We start from the raw sequence: 26,819 nt of genomic DNA on the forward strand, positions 1-26,819 counted from the left end.
AGAGATTCTGTTCTCTAACAAGAAAGAAGATTAATACATAGTAAGAATACTATGAGCACAGAATACAATTTCCTATGAAGTTGCTACTACAGCCTTCTTGAATATGAGTCTGTCTTTCTCCAAGCCATTTACTTCTAAAATGTACCTTGGATTATCACCTTCCTCAAAATTATTTTTAAAGGATTTTTTAAGGACTTCAAGTGCCATAGAATTTCAGGAGATACTGAGAAAACAAGTAACCAGGGACACTTCCTGAAGAAGCTGAAATGTCTGAGTGGAATCTTCAGTGAGTGAAGGATTTCAAAGATGAGGATCCTGTTCTCTCTCTCAGGCAGTAAGCTATACTTATTACATAAGTTGTTCCACTTAACCTTCAAAATAACTCTGGGAAGTAAATTATTGCTATTCATTCATTAATTAAGGAAGTATTTATTAAGCACTTGCAATGTTCCAAGTCTTCTTATATATACTAGGAATCATAGTGAATAAAGCAATCAAAGTGCCCTCCCCACAACAATCTCACACAATCTAGTGGTACTAAGAGGGAGGAAAAAGTTCTACGTGGTATGTTGTTGTTGTTGTTAAGTGCCATCAAGTCGTAGATGACTCATAGTGACCCTGTGAACTTGTATAACTTACATCGTTTCTCCACATACATAGAGTTTCTGGAGGCAAGCTATTTTAGAAGTGGATGCCACTCCTGTCTCCAAGCTTGTTTTAATCAGGAAGCTCCACCAAACACTGTCCATCATGGGAAACAATTATTACATTTGACACATAGTTGAAATCGGCTATGAATATGGAGGAGGGACATGAAGTGAGATAAAAGCTCAAATATATCAAAGACGGTGAGAATGGTATAGGACAGGCAAGGTTCATATCTGTTATTCACAGAGCATGAGTCTAACTCCACTCTAAGGCATTTAACAAAAACAACCACAGTGATGCAAGAAAGATGTTCTCTTTCGACGGAGAAGGAACAGCTGTTTTAAACACAAGTCAAGAAACAGCAGTGGTATCTCAAGAACAAAAATATAGCAAATGATAAAACAGGATTTCTGCTTAGGTCTGATTAAGTCACAAATTCCTCTTATGTTGTCTAAAATGTTGTTGATTGCCTTTGAGTTGAGCATGACTCATAGCAACCCTATGAACAAAAGTCCTGAAGTCCTTCTACAACTATTGACATTTATCAAAGTTCATAGAGTTTCCAGATGCATGTTGTTTAGCAAGTGGATGCCACTCCTGTTTCCAAACCTATTACAGTACATTGTTGTTTTGTGCCACTGAATCGCTTGTGATGTATAACAAGCCTATGTACAGCAGCTAAAATACATAAACAAATATAGAGGATGGTCAGAGACTATCTCTGAGAGACAAAAGAAATTGACAGAGTTTGAAGTTCAAGAGAGGGTGACATGACTGTAACAACGGGCTCAAGCATATCAGAGATCGTGAAGGTGGTATAAAAAAATGATTGGTCCAGATATGTCGTTTTTTAGAATCACTATGAACTGTAGTCTCCTCAACGGTATATAACAACAGCAGAGTGGAGGAACCACAGGAGTTCATCAGAATTGTTGCTTGCCTGTCAAACAGAAAGTCTGGATTTAGTTACCTGCTGTTAGCTCTCAAGCATAACCACTACTCACAGAGTGGAGTTTGTATGTTGTTATGATGCTGAACATGTTACAAAGAGCTTCTAGATTAAGATGGACTAGAGAGAAAGGTCTGGCATCTATTCTCATAAATATCATCCAATGAAAATTCTAACCATGTGGAGGATGCAGGCTAGATAGCCTTTCTACGTACACAGGTTGTCATGATGATGATAGATGATGAAGAGACTAAGATTATTAACAGCTTCATTTTGCTTGGCTCTACAATCAATACTCTTGGTACCAACAGTCAAAAAACTAAAAGATGAATTGCAGTGAGAAAGTTTGCTGTCAGAGTCCTCTCCAAAGTACTGAACAGCAACGACATCAGTCTGGAGAACAAAGGGGGCCTGATACAGGCCATGGTCTTTGCAATTACTTGCTATACATCGGAAAGCTGGACAATGACTAGGGATGATAGAAGAATCATCGATGCCTTTGAGCTGTGGTGCTGGAGAAGAGTATTAAATATACCATGGACTGCTAAGAAAACAAACAAGTTTGTCCTGGAAAGGGTGAAACCAGGCTGCTCCTTGGAGGTAAGGATTCTGAAGCTTCTGAACTTGTTGCAAGGTGGGATCAATCCGTGGAGAGGGACAACATGCTTGGGAGGGTAGAGGGACAGCTCCTTGATGAGATGGATTGATTCAGTGACTGGGGTAGGGGGGATATGTGTACCAAATACAGTAAGATTGGCACAGGATAGAGTAGGCCTCAAGGCTGTTGTACTTAGAGTCGCTATGAGTTGTAGATGACCTGATGACACATAACAAGAACAACAGCAACAACAGGTTGTCATGAGTGGAGAGATTATGGCAGCTTCATGCAACAAAAAAAGTAGTGCTGGGTGCCAAGTCTGGGAACCCCCAGAAAGTCCCAAGCTATCTGCAAAGACTCAGCTATCTATTGACCCAATGGGAAGTGGTCCCTCTCACTCAGTCATGGGAGAACACAAGGGAACCGTGTCACTGACCACCCAGACTCAGAGAGAGAAGGGACCTGGGAGCCAACCTCAGGGATTGAATTCCCAGGTAGTTTCCAGCTCTCTGAAAATACTCTTTAGACTGGGCAGAAGTGATTCCTCTTACCTACATGCAAAGAAGACAAAAGCACACTGCTAGCAGTGAACAGCATCAAGCAGCAACCACTCAGTCTTGAGAAGGGAAGAGTCCTAGACAAGATTCCTGGGAAATTCCTAGCTCCCGTCTGAGGCTTTGTCAGCTCAAGGAGGAAACATTAAACCTCATCTACTTCTCATAAAGTCAAGAAAACAGAAGGGTGGTTTATAAACTATTGAAAAAACAAGACAAGCCTTACCCGGGAAATGGGATGGCACCGGAAGGGGCAAGCTAGTGATCGCTGTGGACCAGAGTAGGGGTTTCCTGGCGTGAAGTGCCCTCACAGGGTCAGGTGGCCCAGCAAGCAGAGGTGGCTGTGAGGAGGGTCTGGGACCGAGAATCCATGGCTCCGCAGAACCAGCGCACCTTCTGCCTGTTGCTGCTGTACCTCATCAGAACCGTGATTGCTGGGCGAGATTTCTAGAAGACCTTGAGGGTGCCTCACAGTGTCTCTATAAAGGATATTCAAAAAGCCTACAGAAAACTAGCTCTGCAGCTTCATCCAGACCGAAAGCCTGATGATCCACGAGCTCAAGAGAAATTCCAGTATCTGGGAGCTGCTTATGAGGTTCTGTCAGATAGTGAGAAAAGGAAACAGTATGATGCTTATGGGGGAGAGGGATTGAAAGATGGGCATCAGAGCTTCCTCCCATGGAGACATTTTTTCACACTTCTTCAGAGATTTTAGTTTCATGTTTGGCAGAGCGCCACATCAGCAAGACAGAAATATTCCAAGAGGAAGTGATATTATTGCAGATTTAGAAGTCACTTTGGAAGAAGTATATGCTGGGAATTTTGTGGAAGTGGTTCAAAACAAACCTGTGGCGAGACAGACACCTGGAAAATGGAAATGTAACTGCTGGGAGGAGATGAGAAACATGGAGGTGGGCCCTGGGCGCTTCCAGATGACGGAGGAGGTAGTGTGCGATGAGGGTCCCAATGTCAAACCACTGAATGAAGAATGAACACTGGAAGTGGAAATGGAGCCCAGGGTGAGAGATGGTATGGAGTACCCCTTCACTGGAGAAGGTGAGCCTCATGTGGACGGAGAACCAGGAGACTTACGGTTCTGAGTCAGAGTTGTCAAGCACCCAATATCTGAAAGGGAGGAGATGATTTGTACACAAATGTGATAATCTCGCTGGTTGAGTCCTTGGTTGAATTTGAGGTGGATATTATTCACGTGGATGGTCACAAGGTACATATTTCCTGTGATAAGATCATCAAACAAGGAGCCAAGCTATGGAAGAAAGGGGAAGAGTTCCCTAACTTCGACAACAACAACAACAACAACAACAACAACATTAAGGGCTCTTTGATAATCACACTTGATGTGGATTTTCCAAAGAACAGTTAACAGAAGAAGCAAGAAAAGGTATCAAACAACTACTTAAGAAAGGATCAGTGCAGAAGGTATACAATGGACTGCAAGGCTATTAAGAGTGAATAAATTTGGACTTTGTTTCAAATGAGTGAATCGCCAATATTTATTATCTGCAGGACGTGTGTGTGTGTATTGTTTTATTTTCAATAAGCAAGTTTGACTTATTTTTTTTCCCCTAATGGTCATCATGAAATGAATAAGAAAGCATAAGAACTTGCCCCTTTGCATTCAGAAAAGAATGGCCAGCAGAAGGTTTAATAATACCTCGCCTTTTGGGGATTTACTGCCTGGTGTTGCTGCCTGAGTTTCAAGAATTGAAGCCACAAGAGGACTCCAGGAAAAAAAGAAACACAAACTGGAAGGTTAACATTAACTGAGCTGTTTCACTCAGATTGCCAACTTGAGAAGTGTGTTTTAAATACATTTTGTTGTTACTTTAAAATAAAAAACAAAAACAAAAACAAAACAAACAAGCCTCAAAAAAAGCAGCCAGTTTGAAGACTCAATGATTACCTCAGAGAGAGGAAAACAAAACAGACATAATCAGTTCTTAGAGTTCCAAGAACTGGTATTGAAGAAGTTATAAATGTTGGGAGAAAGAGTGGGAAACATAAGTAAAGAGAAACAAGAAAGGGAAAAGTCATCACAGGACAAAGAGGATACAATCAATCAAGTACTAGAAACAACAAATGAACATAAAAACGCAATCCACGAAATCGAGATTGAAACGACAGAAATTCTCAACATGACGGAGGCACAAAAAAGCAGATTAGTTGGAATGCAAAAGAGAATCAGTGTGTAAAAAGACAAAAACTTTAACTTCCATAAAAAACACAACAGTGGGAAGACAGAGGAAAATAAACATTAGAATTATCTGGGATGACATCAAATGAAACAACATATGCATGACATGGAATTACATAACAGAAAAATGGGAGGGAAACCAGAGAAAACTATGGAGGAGATATTAGAAGAAAACTTTACAGGTATTTTGAAAACGTGGAACTTAATGAATGTCAAACAGACTAGACTCAAAAGTATCAAGATATACTGTCAAATTCTCCAAAATCAAAGATAAACATAGAATATTAAAAGCAGCATGAGAAAAACAAATACTTAGAAGGGATAACCAACTAGATTAAGTTTTTACTTCACAGCAGAAACCATGCAAGAAAGAAGACAATGGGATGGTATATACAGAAAGATGAAAGAAAAGAATTGTCAGAAAGGATCCTGTACCCAGCAAAGCTTTCCATTAAAGATGAAGGAAAAATTAGATCAGTTGCAGAAAAGAAAAAACTTAATGAAGTCAATAATACAGACTCTGCAAGATAAGATATAAGAAGGAAGGTCTTTCACATAGAGCAGAGGAAAGTGGATGGATCAAAGTAACTAGCAAGAACAGAAAAAGAAACACAACAAAATAGCAATGATAAAGTTCAGCTGATCAATAATCACACTCAGTGTGAATGACCTGAATACACTGGGAGAAAAAAAAAAAGGAGTAGCAGAATGGATTTAAAACAGAAAGCCCATCAATACAACGCCTACAAGAGATACACTTAATAGTGAGAAGAAAGGTAGACTAGAAATTAAAAAAAAAAAGTAGAAAAAAATTACGAAGCAACTGGCATCCATAATAAAGCTGGAATAACATACTAATCTCTGATAAAATAGACATCAGAATGAAAACTACCATAAAATAGAGGATGGACAATATAATGATTCCTTAGTTACCATCTTCACTCCTAATTATAGACCTACAAAATACATAAAGCTACAGTTAATGCATCTGATAAAAGAAACAGACACAACCACAATAGTAACAGAAGACTTCAACACATCCCCCTCCCCAAAGACAGCTCAACTCAAAAGAAACTCAGCAAACATGCAAAAGAACTGAACTGTACAATCAGCGAACTCAACTTCACAAGTGTATTCAAGGTATATTATCAGAAGACAATTCCATAAAGATAGAAATTCATAACAAGAGGACAAAGGAAAAAGAATATCCACATGGAAGTTACATTATCACTTCGCTTGGGTATGACTAGGCTATGTTGTTATTGTTGTTATTGTTATGCAACCCACAACGTCAGTATGTACAGCAGTTCTGAACCCTTCCGTTCCCTGAGCCAGTCTCACTAATTCCAACACACCAACCCCCACTGTCTCAGTAACTGTATCTATTCATCTCATCTGGGATCTTCCTCTCCTGCACTGTCCCTTCCCCCCTTCTGAGCATTATGTCCTTCTCAAAGGACCAGTCTCTCCTCCATGTGCCCAAATATGTGAAATGGAGTTTCAAAATCCTAGCCTCCAAGATGAAACCTGATTTCACGTTCTTTAAGACAGACCTATTTGTTTTTTTGGCAATCATGTTATGTTCAAGAATCCTCCAGCACCACAATTCAAAGGCATCAATTCTTCTTCTGTCATCCTTAGTCATTGTCCAGCTCTCTGGTGCATAGCAAGTAACTACAAAGACCATAGCCTGGATTAGGTGCACCTTGGTCTCTAGACTGACCTCACTGTCAGTACAATGGAGAGGTTTGTGACAGCAGATTTTCTCAGTGCAATTTGTCTTTTGATTTTCTGACTGTTGGTGCTAAGAGTGCTGACGGTGGCGCCAATAAAGCTGTAATTGTTAATAATCTCAATTTATCATGGTGCTGCCAAATGGCCCAGTGGTGGGCCAAGACCCTTGTCTTTTTATGTTGAGCTTCAATCTATATCATAGACTACAGCCTTTGATCTTGTGCAGCAAGTGCTTCAGGTCCTCTTCAGTTTTAGCAAGCAAGGTTGTATCATCTGCATAATATAAGTTGTTGACAAGTCTTCATCCAATCCTGATGTCACATTCCTCCTCATAAAGCCCTGCTTCTCAAATAATGTGTTCAGCACATAGACTGAAAAAGCATGGAGACAGGATGCAACACTGATGCACTCCTTTCTTGATTTTGAACCCTGCAGAGTTCCCCTGCTCTGTTCTGAGGACTGCTTCCTGGGTCAAGTACAGGTTTTGCATAGGCACAATCAAGCGTTCTGGAATTCCCAATTTCCTCAAGGTGGGGACAATGAACATACTGGTAATTTCTGTAAGCAAGTGTCTTTCAATTGCTTGGTAAAATGCTTAACTATCAGATATTCTTCTAAAACTAGGCATCCACTTAAGACACACTAGTAAAAAGGATTGGCCGTCTACTTCTGAAATATAACAGGCCTTTGAAAATTCTATGTACAGTAGAACACACTTAGAGTACACTAAAATGCAACTGAGGCTGAGCCCTCAAATTTGGAAACATAAAGAAGGAGCAACAGCTATAAGCAGAAACTAATGACTGTAACATGGAATGTGAGAAGCATGAATGTAGGAAAAGTGGACATTGTTAAGAAAAAAATGTAACATAAATATTGACATATTTGGTATTTGCGAAATGAAATGGATTGGCATAGGACATTTTGAATCAGACGATCATATCATCTATTACGTTGGAGATGAAAAGGTGAGAAAAAATGTGGTTGCTTTCATAGTTAAAAAAGGCTATTTCTAGATACTTGGGGTGGTGGGAGGGGTCCGGGGGGATTGTGTACCAAGGAGGCAGTCTTTCTTTTACTTTTGAAAGAGAGGAGCGAACTGGGGAGCGGGAAGAGAGGGCTGGGCGGGGAGAGAAGTGCAGCAATGAATAAATGGAAATCCAAATTCTCTGTAAATGTTCATTAAAATTATTGAAAAAAACCAGTGGAAAAAAAAGGCTATTTCTAGATACATCTTGAAATACAGCATAGTCAGTGACAGGATAATGTCCATATTCATACAAGGAAGACCTGTTAGTTCCACTATCATTCAAATTTATGCCCCAACAACCAGACCTCCCAACTGTTGCACTCAGAAATAGATTATGTAATCAAGATGCATTAATAATAAGTGACTGGATTTTGAAAGTTGGGAACCAGAAAGAAGGATCAGTAGTTAGAAAATATAAGCTTGGTGACAGAAATGAGGCTGGGGATAGAATAACAGAATTCTGTACAATCAATGATTTATTCATAGCAAATACCTTTTATAAGAAACAAAACCAGCATATACACATGGATTTCACCTGATGGTATGTACAGGAATTGTTGTTGCTTTGTTGTTGTTATGTACCGTTGAGTCGCTTGCGACTCATAGTGACCCTATGTACAACAGCCCTAAACTCGGCTCTGTCCTGTGCCAATCACACTGTCTTTGACACTCCCATCCCAATTATCCCAGTCACTGAATCAATTAGACTGATTAAATCTGTGGAAGGAATCACTGGAGAAGCTCAGCGTCAGTAGTGAAATGTAAGCTAGGTCCTAATTGTAGAAGAAACCACCAACTACACTGTTTAAGGATGCTATGGGGAGAAAATATTGAATGATTCAGAATTTGACTAGGCTATAGAAGAAATAAAAGCTGAAATAAAAAAATAGCTTGAAATGAATAAAAATGAAAATGCTTCATATCAACTTCTTGATTTCCACAATCTGTTAGGTCACCATTTTTTGGAATGGGAATGAAATATAGATCTCTTCCAGTCCAATGACCAGGTTGTTGTCCTCCAAATTTCCTGGCACAACCTGGTGAGCACATCTGTTTGATGAAATATGTAAACTGGTATTCCATCAATTCCTGTGGCCTTGTTTTATGCAAATTCCTTCAGAGCAGTTTGAACTTCGGCCTTCATCATCACTGCCTTTTGATCATATGTTGTTCCATGAAATTCTTCTATGTCCTCCACCTCTCTTTGGTGCAGTGACTGTGTGTACTCCTTCCATCTTCTTTTAATGTTTTCTGGCTCATTCAATATGCTGCCCAAAGCACTCTTAAGTATTACAACTCGAGGCTTGAATTTGTTCTTCAGTTCCTTCAGCTTAATAAATGGTGAGCAAGTTCAACCCTTTTGATTTTCTGAGTGCAGCTCTTTGCATATTTCAGTATAATACTCTCCATTGTCTTTGAAATTTTCTGTTCAGCTCCTCAACTTTCCACTTTTGGCTTCTTGGCTCTTAAGTGCAATATTAGTCTCTTCTGAGATCCATCTCAATTTTTTCTCTTTCTTGCTTTCTCATCAGACAGGAAGTGTGCCTATGTCATAACAAGGTTTAAAGGGTGACACGTGTCATACAGAAGCATGAACACCCAGTCATCACACATATGAACTGGAAAAGGATCCTTGGCATTCCTTATGGGTGATATTCTTGATATCCTCCCACAGCTTATCTGGTCTTCATTCATTAGTTTTCAAGTCCTCAAAACCTGACAGACTCAACGTCAAATTTTGGTGTCTGTGGATTTTATATGACCTTCTTTAGCATTAGTTTGAACTTGCATATGACATCATGACCAAGTGGGTATCATAACAGGAATGGAAGAATGGTTCAACATAAGGAAAAAACAATGTTCATTTATGATACAAGCAAAACAAAGAACAAAAACACATGAACCTCTCAATTGATCAAGAAAAAGCCTTCTTCTACAAAAACCAACAACATTCCCTAATCAAAACTATCAGCAAAATAGTAATAGAAGGGATTCTCCTTAACATAGTGAAAATAATATATGCAAACCCAATAGACAACATTGTTCTCAACAGAGACAGACTAAATACATTCCCCTTGTGAACAGGAAGCAAGCAAGACAGCTCACTATCACCACATCTATTTGATATTGTATGGGAAGTACTATGTAGGTGAATTAGGAAAAAGAAGGCAATAAGAGGCATCCAAATTGACAAAGAGGTGATGAAACAGTCACTATGTGAAAATTACATGATAATGTACACAGAAAACCTCAAAGACAAAACACCCTCCCCATTAGTAGACCAATTTAGTAGAGTGGCAAATATAAGATCAACATACAAAAATCAGTTATATTTCTCTACGGCAACAAAGAAAGCAAAGCATGGACATGGAAACTAGAAAAGCAATACTATTTACAATAGTCAAGTACCAGATGAAATACTTAGGAATAAATCTGGAAACTAGAAAAGCATTACTATTTAAATCTAACTGCGGACACAAAAGATCTTTATAAGGAAAACTACAAGCCACTACTACAACAAATAACAGCAGATTTAACTAAATGGAAAAACACTCCCTGATCATAGATAGGAAGACTGAACATAGTGAAAATCACAATCCTACCAAAAGCAATCCATAGGTCTAGCACAATTGCAATACATACATGAAATTCACTCTTCAAGCAGATATAAAAGGCCATTTCCAGAGTCACTGGAAAGGAAAGATACCTACAATAAACAAGCTTTTCTAAAAATCCCCCAAAAACCTGAAGTGGAGTCATCTCTCTTCCTGATCTCTAAACCTACTACATAGTCAAAGAATCAAAACAGCATGGTATTGGTAGCATGACAGACAAAAATCCAGAAATCAACTCATGATCAACTTATATTTGCCAAGGTAATAATACTCATTAAATGGGAATAAAAACGGTCACTTTAACAAATGGTGCTGGCAAAACTGGACATCTCCTTGTAAAAAATTGAAATAGGAGCCACGTCTCACACAATACACAGAAATCAACTCAAAGTGGATCAGAGACCTAGGGCGTAAAACACAAAACCATAAAGATCATAAGAAACAAAAAGAGAACAAACAGACGTTTTTGCCTATGGCATAAATAAGTTTGCAAGCATAGCCAAGCATAAGATAAAAACAATGTATAAGGCATTCTTAAGATCAAATCCATGATATCCTATGCATCAGAAAGCTGGACAATGACAGGATGGTAGAAGGAGAATTGATGTCTTTGAGCTGTGATGCTTGAGAAGAGTACTGAATATATCATGAACTGCTAGGAGAACAAACAAGTTTGTCCAGGAGAGGGTGAAACCAGGCTGCTCCTTGGAGGCAAGGATTCTGAAGCTCAGTGTGACATACTTTGAGCATGTTGCAAAGAGGAATCAGTCCTCAGAGAAGGACGTCATGCTTGGTAGGGCAAAAGGACAGTGCAAGAGAGGAAGACCCTCAATGAGATGGATTCATTCAGTGAGTGCAGTAATAGGGGTAAGTGTATTAGAGAGTAAGGTTGGCTCAGGATAGAACAGGGTTTAGGGCTATTGTACGTAGGGTTGCTATGAGTCACTTGGACAGCACACAACAACATCAAGATCAAATTCCTGAGCACACCAAAAACTTTCTCTAGTAGGGTGAAAAGAAACCCCACAGATTTTGGGGGGAGGAAGTTGGCAATGATATTTCAGACAAGGGTGCAATGATATTTCAGACAAGGGTGCAATGATATTTCAGACAAGGGTTTCAAGACTAAAGTTTACAGAATTATTTTAAGGCCTCCATGAGAAAAAAGATTTATACCTAAATCACAAAATGGAAAAAGATAAGAGACGAATTCACAAAGGAGATATTTGAATGGCCAAAAACACAAGAGGAAATGTCCAAAATAACTAGCAATTAGAGAGATGCAATCAAAACAATGATGATATACCATTTCATTCTAGCACTAAAGTTTAAAACATAGGTAACAATAAATATGGAGAGGACACTGATAGACTGAAATTCTCATACACTGTTGGTGGGATTGTAAAATGGCACAACCAGTCTGAAAGGCAGTTTCTCATTTCCTCAAAAAGCAAAACATACTTGGGGACACTGTGCCACCCAAGACGTTTGACACTCAGTGTTCTGAGAGCCCTGGGTAGAAAAAAACCCAAAACAACCTCAACAAAAAACCGAACACAGAAACTTCATATGACCCAGCCACTACACTACTAGTAGTGCATTCCAAGGAAATAGAACTAAGACACAAATATATTTGTTCATAGCAGCCTTACTCATAACAGTAACACTATGAAAAATAGCCAAAAAGTCAATCAACAAATAAAAAATATTGAGAAACTGTTGTACAATCACACAATGGAATATTTTGCAATGCTGAAGAACAAGAGTTCCATAAAATACCATATAATTTAGGGAGACTACGCAGAGTATTATGTTGCGTGAAATACTTCAGTTACACAAGGACAAATATTGCCTCAGGTCTTTGCTGTGATATTAGGATTATAACAGAGCATTATGTGTACAAATGTTCAAAATAGCAAAGAGTGAAGGAAGGACAGGAAAAGGGGAAGGGAGAATAATCACTGAGATAGTAAAGGTTGGTGGATGGAGAGGGATGAAGAACTGGGAAATGCTCAATGAGGACATGAAAAGGCAGGAGGATTGTAGAACAGAGAAATGGTGATTAGTATATAAAATATAATGCATATGAATGATTACAAAACATACAAGAAACATGGATGAAAACAACATACATAAATGTTTGTATAAAATACAAAGTACATATACAAAACACAATGTATATGAATGATTATATGCAAACCAATACAAAAATAAAAAAACCAATATCAAAATAGTTGACGTATGCATCTAGACTAGTGAGGACTGCAGAAATCTAGTGGAAAGTTCTAGATTTGATACAACAGAACACAGGTCTTTATTCAGCTTAAGGTGCTTCTCCACAGAAGGCTACATTATAAATAGAATGTGTACAACAGAAGAATATGTGTATTTGGAGGAGATGTTGAAAAGGCAGCTAGAAACCTACAGAAATAATAGAGTTGAAAAACAATGATCTCTGGAATTGAAAGGTTATGGTCATAATGGAAAAGAAATAACACCCAGAAAAAAATATTTGTGTAATATAAACTAAGTGGGGTGAGATGAGTCACCTGTGTAGAGAGATGAACAACGAGAATGAGTCAAAGGCTAGGTATGGAGTCTGGGTACCTGGAGAAGTGTATGCCGAACTGAGACACAGAGGCTTGGAATAGGTTAGCATTAATTTTATTCTGAAATAATTCTGCATCTGGAATTCTGCACACACTGAAAGATAATTGGAAACATCCCAGAATATTATAAGGCAGAGCTGGAGTCCCTGCTCAAAATAAATGTTCTGTTTACTTGCCAAAATGAAACACTGAAGAATCATCATGGATCACTTCCTCCTCCCCTGGTCCTGTCCCCCCACTTGTTGCCTTTCACCAGGTTCAATACCCTCCATCTCCTGAAAATCTTCTGAGTACTCTATCTAGCTTCTCTCTGAGATCACCATTTTTGGAATGGGAATAAATATGGATCTCTTTCAGTCAGCTAGCCAGGTCCTCCAGATTTCTTGGTACAACCTGGTGAGCATGTCCAATGCTGCAGCTTTTTGCTGAAATATTTCAAGTGGTACATTATCAATTCCTGAGGCCTTGGCTTTGGGCATTTAACTGTGTGGTCACAACTAATTGTGGCTAACGTTGAGTAGAATGGGATTCTAGAACATTTAACTGTACTCATGCAAAACCTATACTTGGACCATGAGGCAGTCATCAGTTCAGAGCAAGGAAACACTGCATGGTTCAAAATCAGGAAAGGAGTGTGTCACGGATGCATCCTGTTCCAATACCTTTTCAATCTATATGTGGAACAGATCATTCAGGAGGCTGGACTTAATGAGGAGGAATGAAGATGACACAACATTGCTTACCAGAAATACTTGCTGAAGGTCAAGGAGTGTTTTCTCCAATATGGATGGAAGCTCAGTATCGAAAAAACAAAGATTCTCACCACTGGGCCAATTGGCAGCACCGTGACGGGAGAAAGATTGAGATTGTTCACATTTTCAACTTTCTTAGTTCAACAATCAACACTTGGCACCAGAGGTCAGGAGATCAAAAGATGATCTGAATTAGGAAAATCTGCTGTCAGGATCTTGAAAAAGTGCTGAAGAGCAATTGTGCCAGTTTAGAGACTAAGGTACACCTTGTTCAGGCCATAGTCTTCACAACTTTTTCCTAGGCGTCAGAGAGCCGGACAATGACTAAAGATGACAGAAGAACTGATGCCTTTGAGTTGTGCTCCTAGAGAAATCCAAGAGAACAAAGAGGTCTTTCCTGGAGAGGGTGAAACCAAGTTTCTCCTTGGAGGCAAGAATTTTGAAGCTCCATCTCACATACTTTGGTGGAGATACAGCACAGGAGAGTATGACCCTGGATGGGATGGATTGACACAGTAACTGGAGTAATGTTGGTAGGTGTGTCTGCAACAGTGACTAGACTGGGGATAGGGCAGAGTTCAGAGCTATTGTGCATAGGGTAACTATTAGTCCCAGCTAACTTGATGACACATAACAACAATGAAAACTTCAGAATAAACTCAGTGGCAACTAACTAGAAACATGGCCTCCCAACAGATTGTGATCTCTTTAAGTACACGGTTTGTATCACTGTCAGGTCTTTACTCCTACCATTAACCACAGTACCTACATTATAACGAAGGTGAAGGATGAAAAAAATCTTCTGTACAATTTACTGCCTCTGAAAACCAACTGGAAAGTCAGCTATTTCCATCTCTATAGCATAAAACAGCAACAACAGATTATAGAAGTTTCTCAAAAAAGACTATTTCTTAAGAAAGAGAAGTAGTGGAAAAATTTAGCTATGCTGAGTCCCAAACTGGTCTACAGGAAAGAGGGTTGTATGTATCTGAACCTTCTTGCCTCCCCAGTTTCAGCACAATGTCTGGCACTGGGAGATGCATTCAGTGCATTCATGAGTGGTTGTAAATAAATGCAAAATTTATGTTTGGCAATCACCTGGTTAAGGGAGTTGTGGTAGCCTGCTGGGTAAGGTGTTACTCTACCAACCCAAAGAGGCAGTTTGAATCCACCAGCTGCTCCACAGGAGAAAGATGAACAATCTCCTCTGGTGTGATTTATAACTACTGGAAACCCACTAAAGGATCAACTTTGAATTGGTTCCCAATCAGTGGCATTAACAACAGCATTATCTGGTTAAATCATTGTTTCCACATGAATTTACTATAAGGTCAGAGACTCAAGTGTATGTTCACTCAAAGGGACGTCATGGAATATCTTGCATATGTTTATTAGGGTTCTTAGCCCAAGGGGGATGCATAGTTCAACTCATAATATACTACATGGTTCTTAACTAGGAAGAAGAGACTCTAGGCTTCTAAATATAACTTTACAAGGTATCATGATATTCAATAACAGTAAACAAATGATGGCAACAACCACAGGAAAATAAGCTGTAAGTCTTATGAGGTGTCCATGAAGATGTTCTACACTCATGCAGATACATCTACCTTTGCTTTGGAACTACCGTTATGTTCTTGGATTTGCTTCTGATTATTTTCTTACAATTTATGGAATGACAGTGCTTGGTTTTATTTGGTTGTTTTGTTTTTAATGATACTGAGTCTCAATTGTATGAAATGAAATAAAGGGAAAGGTTTTGGCCCAGGCTGAATTCCAGGTTTTATGATGCTGTAGAATATTACTAGGAGAGAAGGAAGTGGCCTTGTCTCTATAGAACCTTAGAAATTTAAGAGGTATAACAAGAAGGAGAAAAAAAAATCAAATAATAAACTAGAGGGAAAAGCAGAAGTGCTAGTATGGTCACCACTTCCCAACAGAAAATCCTAAAGGAAATAGCTTCTTTAAATTTCTAATAAAATTCTTGGCACAAAAATTATATTCAACCATTTAGTAACTAAAAAAGATTCATGGAATTTCTTCTTTTTGCTTACTCATTATTAGCTAGTCAAAAAAATTCCAAGGGAAGAATAGCCAGTGTAAAAAGCAATTGTCAATTTAAATGCATTAAAAATGTAAATAAAGCTATTCCTAGAGAAATAATGTGCCATTCCAAAACATGTTCTGACTTATAGTTTATATTTTTCTGTTCTGTGTAAATTGTGGCATATTCATATTTAAAATAAGCTAATTAATTGTAAAGCCACACTGAAACTTATTTTCCAGAAATTAAAATGTATAAACACAATACAAAGTGATTTCATAAAAGGAGTGGAGATGGTGCGCTAACTTCTTAAGACGTCACTGCACATGTTCTTCATTACTGAGTAGATGTGGTGTCAGAAACCTTGAAAATTGGCTGCAGCCTTCAATATGGATTGAGGCTCAATGTCAAGAAGACAAAGATCTTCACCTCTGGACCAATTGGCAGCATCAGGATGGATGGTGAAGAGACTGAGATTGTTCACAGCTTTAGTCTGCTTGGCTCCACAGTCAACACTCTTTGCACCAACAGCCAGGAAACTAAAAGATGTATTGTGATGGGAAAGTCTGCTGTTAGGGACCGCTCTGAAGTACTGAAGAGCAATGGTGACTCTCTGGAGACAAAGGTGTGTCTGATACAGGCCATGGTCTTTGGTCTTGCTATGCGTCAGAGAGTTGGACAATAACTAGGGAGGATAGAAGGAGAATTGATGCCTATGAGCTTTGGTGTTGGATAAGAGTTTTGAGGATATCATGGACTGCTAAGAAAACAAACAGATTCTTCCTAGAGAGGGTTAAACCGGGCTGCTCCTTGGAGGCAAGGATTCTGAGGCTTCGTCTGACATACTTTGGTCATGTTGTAAGGAGAGACCGGTCCTTGGAGAAGGGACATCATGCTTGGGAGGGTGGAGGGTAGGCGCAGGAGGGCAAGGCCCTCTAGGAGGTGGATTGATTCGGTGACTAAGATAATCGGGATGAGTGTGTCAGAGACAGTGTGATTGGCACAGGACAGAGCAGAGTTTAGGGCTATTGTACATACGGTGGCTATAAGTCGCAAGCAACTTGACAGCACATATCAACAACAACATACATTGTGTTAGCCCCTGATGGGGGCATGGTCTCCAGCTACCTTAACTGCAGATACATGGTCTTGCAAATCATCAACAGCTGTGGAACCAATAAAAGAGAGTGCTTTCCACACTGTAAGAGACTGTGGTTGAGAGATGGTGAAAAGAGATGGTGGCAGGGTATAACCAGAGGAAGCTTGGTCATGGAGCTATTGTTGAAAGTGTTGTCTGCGGGATCATTGAAGGAAAAGCTGGCTTGTAAATGCTCTATGATAAGCTTGCTGAATAACTGAGGAAACCACTGGTTTATACGTGCCCTGCTGAACTGAAACAAGACTTTCACTTGTTGACTGAGAAGCTGTCTGAATAAACTAAGGAAATGTGTCTTGCTGTTAATCTGGCTTGGGACCCCTGGTCTAAACCTGGACTTGCATTGCATTTGCCTCCCCACTCCCTAACTTATTTCCTTAATAAAATCTACAACTGTGAGTAAAGGTCTGAGGCAATTTGCAATGAACACTGCAGGAGCATGGAGGCGGCATGTGTGACAATGTAGCTATTTGTTTGGTACTATATATGTTATTGATGGGAACAGTTTTCCTTTATGAAGTGGGTAGAAGTCAGACTCAGCCACCCCCATGTTGCATCTGCTCCATTCACAGAAGAGTTTTATTTGAGATGTTTTTGTCTTGAAAATTGCCTCTCAATTTTCAGTTACTGAAGTGGAAAGGTTCTCTTGCCACTGATTTTAAGTTGCTAGAGAAGGCTGTGAGGCAGTGATGCAAAGAAAATTTGTGAGGAGGCACTAGAGGGCTTGCAAAAAATTCTAGACACAAGTTGCCATTAGGAAATTTGAAATAATTCCACAATCACAGAAAAGACTATGAGTATTCAGTCCTATTCAATTTTGTCTGAAAATGGTTTATGCATTTTAAGATTAACAAATAACTAACTTCCCTTGAGTTGGAACACACTCATAGCTGACCCTTGGAAGAGTTTAGAGACTGTAAATCACAGGAGAGGAGAAAGCTTAGCTTGCTACCACAGAAGCCTGGGGACGAGTCTAGCTGTCATAAAGACACCATCTTTGGGTTACTGGGGAAACTCCCTATGGATTATACCACCATAGCTCCTTAAAGTATCGAATTTTTTTCTTTTAATTCATATATTTTTTTCACATCCTCATAACCATGATTTAGGAAGCAATAAATGGCTTCAATTATGTTATCATTCGATATACCATATTTAGACAAATCCAATAATCCATATTTGTATTTTTACATGTTAGCTCATAACTCAATTATTTTTAAATAAACACACTTACCAGAAATACTGCTATGGAAATTCCAACAAGAAAGCCTGCTATCACATCTGACCAATGATTTCGATATTCTGCTACTCTGTTGAGTCCAGTCAGAAAGGCCAAACACATTAAGCCCAAACATAGAACAGGCTTAGCAAGTCTTGTTCCTTTGGTTTTGATTGTGCTGGTAATGTACATCTGAAATATTAAATGAGAAAATAAGACTCTACATGAAGTTATTTCTTTTATTCATAACATGTACAATTATACCCACCCACAATACACACACACACACACACACACACACACACACAGATATGTATGTATACACTTGTGTGGTTCAAATAATTAAGAACAGTTTGAGTCATTTCCTTAAAATTATACTTATGAACAGATACCATTTACTTTTACTTAATTGATAATGGATATTTCTCATGAATGAGAACTTGGAGAGGTCTGGTGCTCTAGTGCTTTAGGAGTTATGCTACCAATCCAAAGGCAGGGGGTTCAAATCCACCAGCTTCTCCTCGGGAGAAAGATGGGCAATCTCTTCCCATGTGATTTATAGCCTTAGAAAATCCTCTGGAGGTCAGTAATTTATTAGATGGCATATGACAACAATGACCTCCTAATGGACATTTCCCATGAATGAGTAATCCTATACAACAGCTATGGAACTTGCACAGATACTCTAAGTTATTGTTGTTGTTGTTGTTGTTGTTGTTTTATTAATATGCTCATTCACTTTTCCACTAATCTACCAGAGCTCCCTACGTACTACTACTACTACTACCTACTACTACTACTGCTGCTGCTACTACTACTACTACTACTACTACTACTACTACACACACACACACACACACACACACACACACTGCTGTGTACTTTTGAGTTGAAACCCACCCTCTCCCAATAGGTTTTCAGAAACAGTAAATTGCAGAGGAGATGACTGTCCATCCTTCTCTCACAGAGCAGCTAGAGAATTTGAACTATGTGCTATTGAGAAAGCAGCACAGTTATTTTACCATTAGGCCATAAAAACTTCCTGTACATATGTTTTGTGGATGTTGAAAAGACATACAGCAGAGCATGCAAATTTTAACATTTTTTTGCATGGACCATTCAATGATATAGATAGACAGTATTCAAAGTGTGCAGTTATACATCTCCTTTCTAAAAATGTTGCTTATTGAATTAACATAAGCATTCTGCTCCTTAGGCTTCTTATATAATCATGTGAGCTATTGTTACCAATTTGATCTACTGGGGTCAGGTGTGTCAGAAAGAGTAAGGATGGCTCAGATAGGTCAAGGATTCAGAGCCACTGTTTATAGAGTCAAGGGTCAGTATGGGTCATAATCAACTCGATAGCAAGTAACAAAGACAGTTCTTTAAGAGTTTACTATACTCATGGAACACATTTTGTTTCAGAGAACACTGCATGGTTGAAAATCAGGAAAGGCACATATCAGGGTTGTCTCCTTTCTTTACACCTTTCGATATGTATGTTGAGCAAATCATTTGAGAAGCTGGATGATGACTCCTCAACAACTATCATTATGCAGAGGACTCAACTTTGCTTGCTGAAAGTGAGGAGGACTTGAAATGCTTGCTGCAGAAGATCAAACACTACATCTTTCAATATGGATTGCATTTGAACATCAAGAAGACAAAAACCCTCACCACTGGACAGACAAGTAGCATCAAAGCAGATGGAGAAACCACTGAAACTGTCAACAATTTCCTCTTACTTGGATCCACATTTACACCCTTGGGACCAGCAGTTAGGAGATAGGAGACATTGGGAAAGTCGGCTGTCGGGAACCTCTCCAAGGTACTGAGGAGCAATGCTGTTAGTTTGAAGACTAAAGTGTGCTTGAATCATGGCAATGAGTAAGGATGACAGAAGAAGATTTGATGCTTTCTAATTATGGTGCTGAGAACAGTACTGAATAGGTCAAACTTCCAAAAGAACAAATATGTCTTGATTGGGAATAATGCAGCCAGAATGCTCCTTGGAAGCAAGAGGGTGAAGTTTTGTCTGACATACTTTGGTCATGTTGCTAAGACAGGCTCTTCCGTGGAAAAGGACATCATGATTGGGAAGGTGAAGGGTCACCAAGAGAGAGAAAGACCCCCAACAAGATGGATTGGTATAGTGACTGCAGCAATGAGCTTAAGTATGTCAGAGATGATAAGGATACACAGACTAGGACAGAGGTCAGATCTATTGTTCAAAAGGTCACTATGGGTTATACTCAACTTGTTGACACCTAACAACAACAACAACACATTTGGGCTGAAAAAGATATCCAAGTATATTCTTTGTTTAAATATCATCTCAGTGCTTAGAGATTAGTTCACAGAACTTAGTCTACATAGTTGGAGTTGTAGTGTGGGAGCAGAGGACTGAATATTCTGTGTATTTGAGAGCTGGAAAGTGAATAAAGACAACAAAGGATCAATGCCTTTGAGTATGGTACTGGCAAAGAGTACTTTAATATCGCATGGACTGCCAAGAGAACAAAAATTATGTCTTGGAAAGAGCATAGCCAGAGTGTTCTTTAGAGGGAAGGATGGTGAAACTTTGTTTCACATACTTCGGGCATGCTGTTAGGAGGGGCTGGCTACTCCGTGGAAAATGACATCATGCTCTGAAAAGTAGAGGGTTAGCAAGAGAAGGGAAGACCCTCAACCAGGTGGACTGACGCAGTGACTTTAAAAATGGGATCTGGTGTGGCAGAGAACATGAGGATGATAGTTGTTTATATGTGCTGCAAGTTGACTACGACCCATAGCAACTTTATGAACCAAGGCTCTGAACCTTGTCCTATCCTGAGTCAACCTTACCATCTCTGATACACCTGACATCATTGGCACAGGATAGAGCAGGATTGAAATCTATTGTTCATAGGGTCTCTATGAGTTGTACTCAACTCAATGGCACCTAAAAACAAATAACAAGTCTACACCAATGGCTCCAGAAAGTCTGGAGTCTGAGAATTTGATATTCTATTCTGTGTTTTCTTTTGCTTTGATCAAGATTCATCTACAGAATCTTTAATCAAAGCATTTGGTAATGATGTTGTTTTTCTTGACGGATGCCATCAAGTTGACTCTAACTCATCACAACCCTATGAACAAAGATCTGAACCCTGACTTCTCTTGCACCATCCTCACAATCTCTGATATGGTGAAGATCTTTGTTACATTCATTCTGTCAATCCATCTTATTAATAGTCTTTCTCTCTTACCCTAGCCTTCCGCCCTTTCTAGCATGACACATTTTTCCAAGGACTGGCCACTCTTGACAATATGCCCAAAGAAACCAAGTTTCACTATCCTTTTTCCTAAGGCACTATCCATGCACTGGTCTCACAGTAAAAAAAGGCAACTCTAAGAGGCAGCTCTGGTGGCCTATTAGCAAGAAGCTGTGCTGCAATCCCAAAGGCAGGAAAGTCAAGACAGCCAGTTGCTCTGGGGGAAAAAGATGGGCGATCTCCTCCAGGGTTATTAACTGCCTCTGAAAGCCCACAGGAGCTCAGCTATGCATCGGTTCCAATTCTATGGTACACAACAACAAGAGGCAGTTAGTCACACTTTATATTTTCTCCTCCTATGCCCAATTCTTCTGCTGTTCCTGGACGGAATCAGGTTTACACTTGGATGTCTGCTTCCAAACTCTTACGATGCCAGGCTCTATCTCACAAAATCAAATGTAGTAAACAAGCATTAAAATTTTTACTAGGATTTGTTATTAAAAACAGTGCATTCTAATTTTGTAAATAAACTAGTAGAAAATTAAAAATTTTTTAAAATAAAAAAATTACTAGGCAATGAACTCAGTTGTCGCATGACACAAGGACTCTAAACCTTCAAACCAAGAAGCAGAATTGGTTTTTAGTATATAAGCGTTCTTAGAAGATAATTTATTGTTTTTAATCTTAATTAACATTTTAAAATCAACCATGATAAACATTTTTTCTTTTACTTAAAATCACTTTTACTTTAAAATCAGTTAAAAACATTTTCATGCATTTATTCATTACCATTTTTATTATTTGAATGTTTACTTATTTAGACACAACTTGAAAAAAAATGCAGTGGTATGCTTTTCTACATTTCTCAATTCACTGTACTGCTAGTGCGTTTGCTGTTTTAGTTCTATACTGACTTATCTTTATCATTGTGCTAATGTGAAACCTATACTTGGACCAGCAGGCAGTCGTCAGAACAGAGCAAGGAAACACTGCATGGTTCAAAATTGAGAAGGGAGTATGCCAGGGATTTGTCCTGTCTCCATACCTTTCCAATCTATATGCAAAACAGATTATCTGGGAGGCTGGGCTCTATGAGGAGAAGAGTGGCCCCAGGATTGGAGGAAGATGCAGATGATGCAACCCTGCTTGCTGAAACTGAGGAAGACCTGAAGCACTTGCTACAGAAGGTCAAGGAATGCATCCTTCAATATGGATTGAGGTTCAAAATAAAGAAAACACATATTCTCACCACTGGACCAATCAGCAGCATCATGATGGATGGTGAAGAGATTGAGACTGCTAACAGCTTTAATTTGCTTGGTACCACAGTCAACACTCTTGGCAATACTAGCCAGAAAATCAAAAGACGCATTGCAATGGGAAAGTCTGCTGTTAGAGACCTCTCCAAAGTACTGAAGGGCAATGGTATCACTCTGGGGACTAAGGTGCACTTGATACAGTCCATGGTCTTTGCAATCACTTGCTATGCATCAGAGAGCTAGACAATGACTAGGGATTATAGAAGGAAAATTGATGTCTTTGAGATGTGGTGTTGGAGAAGAGTACTGAATATACCATGGACTGCTAAGAAAATGAACAGGTTTGTCCTGGAGAGGGTTAAACCAGGCTGCTCCTTAGAGGCAACGATTCTGAAGCTTCATCTGATATACTTTTGACATGTTGCAAGGAGGGACCGATCCTTGGAGAGGGACATCATGCTTGGGAGGGTGGAGAGACAGCACAGGAGAGACAGAACCTCTATGAGGTGGATTGATTCAATGACTGGGGTTATGAGGGTAGGTGTGTCAGAGACAGTGAGATTGTCACAGGATAGAGCAGGATTATGGCTGTTGTACATAGGGTCACTATGAGTTGCAGGCGACTCGATGGCACATAACAACAACACCATCTTTATCATAGCCTCTTTTCAGTTTTTATTCTTACTCATCTTATGTACTTCCATGTATTGCCTCTATTATCTCTATCTTTATCTTTTTATTCTCCTTTTATTTTTTCCCCTTCAATTTTCTGAGGCAACTCTGCTCTCATTCCAAGATCTTGCCCTTAAGACATTATCATTAATCTCATATATGGAACTTTGTAAAAAATGCTTTCCAGAATAAAAAGAATTTTGTAATTTCATTAGAAAATGTGCAATTGTGTTTTGAAGCATTTTGTATTCCAATCTTCAAGGCTGTTGTATTTTTTTAAATTTTTTTTTAGTTTGGAAATCCTTTGTTTTATTTCTTTCAATTTTTTTTTAAATTTTATACTGGTTTACCTACACAGTTTATATACATTGCCTCTCACATCGGATTCTCCCCACCTCCTCAACCCACCCCACTGCTACCCATCAAACCGTGCAAACCCATGACTATGCCAACCAATCCCACCCCTCTTCTCCCTCTCCCTCCCTCAGATCCTCATACTAGTTATCTATTTTACTAGTTATCTATTTCTGCAATAATGGTCTTATACAGTATTTGTCCTTAGAGGACTTACTTAATTCACTTAGCATAACATTCTCTAGTCCATCCCAAGTTAGGCAGTGATTTATAAAATAATTGCTCCTGCATGCTGCATAGTATTCCATCAGGTGAATGTACCATAATGTCTCAATCCATTTAATTGTACTTGGACATCTGGGCTGTTTCAGTGTTCTTGTGACGGTGAATGACGCTGCTATGAACACTGGTATACAAGTATACAAGTCTCTGTTTATGCTTCAGTTCTCATTCTCTCAGGCTATATTCCAAGCAGTGGAATAGCTGGGCCATAGGGAAATTCTATGTTCAGCTCTCTAAGGAAAGGTCAAACTGCCTTTCAGAATCATTGTACCATTTTACAATCCCACCAACAATGTATAAGAGTTCCCATCTCACCAAATCCTCTCCAACATGTATTACTTGTTGTCCTTTTAAGCATTACCACTGCTACTGAAGTGAGATGGTATCTCATTGTGGTTTTGATTTGCATCTCCATTATTGCCAGTGATTCTGAACATTTCTTCATGTGTCTGTTGCTCACTCAAATATCTTTCTCTATGCAATTTTTTCCCATGTCTTTTGCCCATTTTGTAATTTTGTTATGAGTCTTTTTCTTGCGGAGACCCTGTCGGAGTTTGTAAACTTTTGATATGAGAACCTTAGCTTAAACGGTATTGCCAAATTTTTTTTCCATAAACAGTAAGTTTTCTTTTCACTCTGTGGGAAAAAGTTTTTGATGCACACAGGGATTTAATCTTTGACAAATGCTCTTAGAAAGGGAAAATTGATAAAAGCATCTACTTCCATAATAGCTTGTCTCTGGAAACCCTATGAATCTGGAAAAAAGACGAAAGTTATGAAGATGGTCAGGATTTTTGTTCATATGAGTCGCCTACGACTTGACGGCACTTAAAAACAACAGCATCATAGACCACAGAAAAAAAAAATAAAAAAAATTCAATAGCCATATTTCTACCAAATAAATATTACTTTCAAGAAGGACTTTGGAGTTGAATTACAACGCTGTTGTTTTTAAGGTGGTGTCAAGTTGAGAACTACTCATAGTGACCCTATGAACAACAGATCTGAACTCTGTCCTATGCTGTGCCATCCTCACAATCTTGACACAGGCAAGCGCACTGCCATAGTCACTGTGTCAACCCACCTGGCTGAGGGCCTCCCTCTCTTTTGCCATCCCTCCATCTTCTCAAGTACACTGTCCCTCACCAAGGAATGACTGCTCCTAGGATCATGTCCAAAGGATTTGAGATGAAGCTGTTATCTTTACCTCTAAGGAACATTCTGTCTGCACTTTCTAGGGTGTGATTTCATGTTATTATCTGAAATTATGAAATTAATTTATCATCTCTAATTAAAAATAGTAATTATAATGGATCAAATGTTAGTCATAAACAAAACAATGAATGGATAACTATATTTGTCATATCTAAATATACGCTATCAAGAACATATCATAAACTGAATTGCTTTGGAGGAATGAAAAAAGAATGTATCATGTCTACAGATTGTTCTGTATGACATGCCCAAAAGCTCTCTAAGCATGCTTATGTTCAACCATAACGTGGTCTTTTCCTGAGCTGATCTGTTACACTCTCCATTGATTTGTACTTTATATTGTGTATTACTATACAAGGAATATTGGTAGCACAAAGGTTAAATGCTTCACTGATAACGGAAAAGTCACTGACTTGAACCTACCAGCTGCTTCTGTAAAGATTACTGTTATGCGCCATTGAGTCAACTACAAATCCTAGTGACCCTATACTCAATAGCTCTGAATGCTGCTCTATGCTGAGCCAATCTCACTGCCTCTGAGACACCTATCCTCATTACCCCAGTTACTGTGTCAATCCATCTCATCCAGGGTTTCCCTCTTCTGTGCTGTCCCTCTACCCTTCCAAGCATAATGTCTTAACATGCCCAAAATATGTCTGACAGAGCCTCAAGATTCTTGCCTACAAGAAGCAACTTGGTTTCACTCTCTTCAGGACAGACTTGTTAGTCTCTGTTTAATACACTATTCCAGCACTACAACCCAAAGGCATCTCAGAAACACTATGGGGTAGTTCTATTTTGTTATACAGAACTGCTATGAGTTGGAAAAGATTTGATAGCAATGAGCTTTGTTTTGCTTTTGGTTTTGATTGATATACAAGTACCGTAAACTGGTGGCTTAATGGGAAGGAGATGCCCTGCCAACCCTCCAAAAAGCACATGGTTCAAATCCCTTAGCTGCTTGATGAAAGTCTGATTCAATGGTACATAACAACAACAATAAAAGTAAATCTGTTGAGTAGATGTGGAAAGTGCCAGTTGTTAGTAACAGTAGGGTAAAGAGAATAGATGATTCTGAAAGCACATTTAGAAAACTGACTTTATAGAATTAATGTCAGTTAGTATATGATACTGACATACACTTAGGGGGAAAAAATCACAGAAGTGCATATAGCCATTTACACATTCTTCCATTTTAAGTTAAAAAACAAAAACAAAAGAACTCACAGTTGCCTAAGAGATTAACCCAAAATCAGCATTTAAGATTTCAGTTTTTGGCAACTGTTCTCAAGTGTGATGGATTTCAGTAATTATCTTCTCTTATTTTCTTCCCTAGGCTTAATTTGCATCCATGTTAGCTGACTGAAAAGGCTGCATGAATATTGAAACACTCTATATAATACAGAAGTTCCTCTCCAACCAATTTCTGTTGTTGTTGTTGTGTACCATAGAGTTGGAACCGACCCATAGGGGGTTTTCAGAGGCAGTTAATCAGCTGGCAGGAGACTGTCCATCCTTTTCTAGCAGAGTGGCTGGTGGTTTCAATCCATGTGCCTTAGGGATTGTAGTGAACTCCCAATTTCTAGACCTTCATAAATCTCAATGATCTGCTCAAAGTGAAAAAGGAAGGAAGGAAGGAAGGAAGGAAGGAAGGAAG

At 39.0% G+C, this 26,819-nt stretch overlaps 1 protein-coding gene and 1 pseudogene across 2 annotated transcripts in view; one reads left to right on the plus strand and one right to left on the minus strand.

The window, feature by feature from the left end:
• The window catches only part of LOC102864656 (lipid phosphate phosphatase-related protein type 5-like), a 248,951-nt gene that overhangs the window by 55,409 nt on the left and 166,723 nt on the right, over positions 1 to 26,819 (minus strand). For both annotated transcript variants that reach the window (XM_006882432.1, XM_006882433.1), the window contains exon 4: positions 18,139 to 18,315. In XM_006882432.1, the coding sequence (XP_006882494.1) occupies positions 18,139 to 18,315 (177 nt within the window). The remainder of the gene's footprint in view (positions 1 to 18,138; positions 18,316 to 26,819) is intronic.
• Positions 3,120 to 4,216, plus strand: LOC102864249 (annotated as a pseudogene).

This window comes from Elephantulus edwardii, unplaced genomic scaffold (genome assembly GCF_000299155.1).
Source record: "Elephantulus edwardii isolate Elephantulus edwardi_28Jun2011 unplaced genomic scaffold, EleEdw1.0 scaffold00020, whole genome shotgun sequence".
NCBI classification, from domain to species: Eukaryota; Metazoa; Chordata; class Mammalia; order Macroscelidea; family Macroscelididae; genus Elephantulus; species Elephantulus edwardii.